This window comes from Terrapene carolina, unplaced genomic scaffold, assembly GCF_002925995.2.
Source record: "Terrapene carolina triunguis isolate 2854851 unplaced genomic scaffold, T_m_triunguis-2.0 Scaffold132, whole genome shotgun sequence".
Classification (NCBI taxonomy): Eukaryota; Metazoa; Chordata; order Testudines; family Emydidae; genus Terrapene; species Terrapene triunguis.
In genome coordinates, this window is record NW_020664483.1 from 14940091 (window position 1) to 14944498 (window position 4408).

A 4408-nucleotide genomic window follows, 5' to 3' on the forward strand; every position below is an offset into this window, starting at 1 on the left:
CTTAGAGACTAACAAATTTATTAGAGCATAAGCTTTCGTGGGCTACAACCCACTTCTTCGGATGCATAGTCTCTAAGGTGCCACAAGTACTCCAAATCTTTTTGAGCATAAGCTGTGGGTTTTAGCCCATGAAAGCTTATGCTCAAATACATTTGTTAGTCTCTAAGGTGCCACAAGGACTCCTTCTTTTTGCCGATACAGACTAACACAGCTATCACTCTGATTCACCCTGGAAAGCGGAGGCAGCGGTAACCCTGAAGAAAGGCCCTAGAGTCCAGGCGCGTTCGGCTCTGGGACGGGGCTAGGCCAGGGCGTTACAGAGCTGCCCTGATCAGACCCAGCTCTTCGGAGCTGGGGCTTGTGTTTCAGGCTCGTCTCTAGTTACAACTTCTTTGTGCTGCGGCTGAGAGCAAAGACATCCCCTCCCAGCAACCCCGCGCACCCGGCCGCGTCGCTTGCAGACGACGAATCCAAGGGGGGGAGCTCCCTCCCCTCGGCCCTGGTGCCGTCAGTCACGCTGCCCGCTCCCAGCCGAGCCCCGCGCCGGCTCCCATTGCAAGGGGCTGCGCGGGGAAAGGCGGGGCAGGGAGGCTCCCATTGGCCGGCGCGTAGCCGTCTCCGCGGGCGGGGGTCGGATTGGCAGCCGCCAAAGGAGGTTTCTTTGTCGGGGCGGGGGAAGCGGAGCCGCGGCGGCGGTCGCGGTGTGGCTGATGGAGCGCGGGGGAGCCCATGGCCGCTGTCCCTCCGCCTGGCAGGTAGGAGCCAGTCTCGCTGCTGTGGTGCGTAAGGGGAGCTCCCCGAGAGAGCCCTGGGTGTGGGCTGGATCCTGCTCTACTTTCCAACAGGCGCCAATCCGGAGTGACTCCAATGGAGTCACACTGGCCTGCTGCAAGGGAGCGCAGAATCAGAGCCAGCCTCTCTGTGTGTGGGTTGAGCTTCAGGCTCTACTGAGGCTAGGATTGGTGCTCGGGGGGGAAAACAGAAATCAGTGGCAAGCCCTAGGAGCTTGCAAAAAAAATGGTATCCAACCTTGGTGCTCTTTTTGTGTGTGATAAAAGTAAAGCACCAGAACTGTTGCCTTTGCTGGCTGAGCAGTGATCCATTCTCCTCCCTTGCTAAATGGCAAAAGCATTTTGGGATTGACCAGATGTTTACGGCGGGGGGGAATCCTAATCTTTCTGTGGTTTTATGAAATCTGCTGCTGCCTGTTGTTTAGCAGTACTGTTATTATTGACCTCATCTATCACCCACAGCATGCTAGGCACTTAGAGAATATTAAGTGCAAATGTGCGTTGGCTTCTCATTTTGGTTGGTTATTCTGATTAAGGCAGCCTTGTTGCTATAAATGGTGCTCTACAGTGGATTCAACTCTGTGACCAAGAAGTTAAATCCTGGCCTGGTGGAGCTCACGGTCTCATTTTTAATGTTAATTTCAAAGCTGTTTAGAGTCTGTGTTGGGTGTCAGGAAATGCCAGTGCCTAGTAACGGTGTTTAAAGTCTACAGTGAGCCAGTTGCACTTAGTTGGAGCTAGGACACAGTTTGTTTAGATAAAGCTGTTTTTTGTCTAATTCTATCCAGATGTAAGCCAAAAAGAAACTGCTTGTCAAATAGGGGTTTTTAACACCATTCAGTGGCAAATTTTGAGTGTTGGGGGCCACTTCCTGAGAGATACTGAAGTCCCACAACTTCCATTGGACCGGCCCCTGCTCCCAAGTGGTGGGCAAATTTCCATTGTTTCTGCTAGCCTTTTCCTAAATAGATGCCACAGTTGCTACCTCCACTTCAGCTCTACCACTGGGAGCAATGTCAGGGGTGCCCTTTCAGATTTTTTTTTTGAGGGGGGGACTTTAACCATGATTCCTGGGGCTACTTAGGCACTTGAAAACTCTAGTCTTTTGGCAGATAATTTAGCAGTTAGTTGACAGGAGCCCTATATCTAATTCCTTTATAGAAGAAAGAAAATTAAATAAATATTAGACCCACTCAGCTCTAATAACAACATATTCTGACATCTTGTGGCAAGTCACTTAACGGACACTGGTGAAGTTTAAAATTTTAATGTATATTCTTACTTTATTACTAACTCTGTGGAGAGAGAGACCCTGTCAGGACTCCTGGGTTCTATCCCAGCTCTGGGAGGAGAGCAGGGTCTAGTGGGTTACAGCGGGGAGCAGATACATCTGGATTCTATATAAGAACATCAGAATGGCCATACTGGGTAAGACCAATGGTCCATCTAGCCCAGTATCCTGTCTTTCAACAGTGGCCAATGCCAGGTGCTTCTGAGGGAATGAACAGAACAGGTAATTATCAAGTTACCCTGTTGCCCACTTCCAGCTTCTGGCAAACAGAGGCGAGGGACATGCAGAACATGATGTTGTATCCCTGCCCACCCGGGCTAATAGCCTTTGCTGGCCCTATCCTCCATGAACTTATCTAGTTCTTACTGGAACCCTGTTATAGTTTTGGCCTTCACAACATCCCCTGGCAGAGTTCGACCTGTTGACTGGGAAGAAATACTTTTTTTTTTTTTTGTTTTAAATCTGCTGCCTGTTAATTTCATTTGGTGACCCCTAGTTCTTGTGTTATGTGAAGGAGTAAATAACATTTCCTTATTCAATTTTTCCACACCATTCATGATTTTATAGACCTTTATCATATCCCCCCTCAGTCATCTCTTTTCCAAGCTGAAAAGTCCCAGTCTTTTTAATCTGAAGAAGTTTTTACCCACGAAAGCTTATGCCCAAATAAATCTGTTAGTCTTTAAGGTGCCACCAGACTCCTTGTAGTCTTTTTAATGTCTCCTCATGCATTTCTGTTGCCCTTCTCTGTACCTTTTCCAAATCCAATATATCTTTTTTGAGATGGGGTGACCAAATCTGCACGCACTAGTCAGTATGTTGACATACCGTGGATTTATATAGTGGCAATATGATATTTTTCTCTTATTATCTGTCCCTTTCCTAATGATTCCCAGTATTCTGTTGGCTTTTTTACTTGCCACTGCATATTGAGCAGATGTTTTCAGAGAACTAGCCACAAATGACTCCAAGATCTCTTCGGGTTCAGCTAATTTAGACCCCATCATTTTGTATGTATAGTTGGGATTATATCTTGCCAAGTGCGTTACTTTGCATTTATCGACACTGAATTTCTTCTGCCATTGTGTTGCCTAGTCACCCAGTTTTGTGAGATCCTTTTGTAACTCCTCGCAGTCTGTTTTGGACTTAACTATCCTGAGTAATTTTGTATCATCTGCAAATTTTATCACCTCACTGTTTACCCCTTTTTCCAGATCATTTATGAATATGTTGAATAGGACTGGTCCCAGTACAGACCCCTGATGGACACCTCTATTTACCTCTCATTCTCACCTTTTATTCCTACCCTTTGTTTCCTATCTTTTAACTGAAGTGCCTGGCAGTGCTTTCACGATCATCTAACGATCCTTAATTTACTTTAACGATAAGCCTTTTGTTATCTTAATCACCCTGCATCAACAAACTCACTGCTGCAGAGGCTGTGCTGCTCTCAGCTTCCCAACACTCAAGCTGTTGCAGTTAAGAGCTCGGTCTGGGGCTGGGTGAGTAGACCTCCCCTATGAAACTCGGGGAGTGGGGACTAAAGCCCTGCCCCCCCCAATGGCGCCCCATGCAATACTAAGAACACTAGTGTAGACAAGGCTCCTGAGCCCACTGACTTTTTATGGAATTGTCCAGGGCTAATAGAAGATCTAGACAACAGTGGCTGAAGTGCCAGTTGATACTAGTGTTCCTGCTGTAGGTACCACTGGTGGATGCAACAGTGGGAAATTTTGGAGAACAAAAATTGTATGTAAACAAGGCTATTGGGAGGTTTAAATCAAAATGACTTAAATTGTTGATTTTAATCATGAGTTAAATCAGCAAGCAGGAAACCTTGATTTAAATCAGTGATTTAAATCTTAAAAACAACAAGGAGTCCGGTGGCACCTTAAAGACTAACAGATTTATTTGGGCATAAGCTTTCGAGGGTAAAAAAGTCACTTCTTCAGATGCATGGAGTGAAAGTTACAGAAAGTTGCCTGCATCTGTAACTTTCACTCCATGCATCTGAAGAAGTGACCTTTTTTACCCACGAAAGCTTATGCCCAAATAAATCTGTTAGTCTTTAAGGTGCCACCAGACTCCTTGTTGTTTTTGTGACTACAGACTAACATGGCTACCCCCTGATACTTGATTTTAATCTTGTTTTGCATTTGTACTTTAGTTGTTTCCCTAAAGAAACATTCTCTCTGGCTGATATAAGCATTAGAACATGCTGATTATCAAAATGTAAAGACTATATTCGGTTGTAACTTTTTGTTACCAGGAGAATACGCGATATCTATACACACTTATTTACACAATTATACAGCTAAACATACAT

At 45.6% G+C, this 4408-nt stretch overlaps 1 protein-coding gene across 2 annotated transcripts in view; it reads left to right on the forward strand.

Annotated features, from left to right (window-relative positions):
- The first annotated feature begins 669 nt into the window (after positions 1–669).
- CEP68 (centrosomal protein 68) overlaps positions 670–4408 on the forward strand; it is a 28133-nt gene continuing 24394 nt past the window's right edge. The window contains exon 1 of one of the 2 annotated variants that reach the window (XM_026653221.1): positions 670–755. Coding sequence is in view for 1 of the 2 variants with exons in the window: in XM_026653222.1 (XP_026509007.1) it covers positions 730–755 (26 nt within the window). In the remaining variant the exon portion in view is untranslated. The remainder of the gene's footprint in view (positions 756–4408) is intronic. The other variant, XM_026653222.1, reaches the window with a different exon arrangement.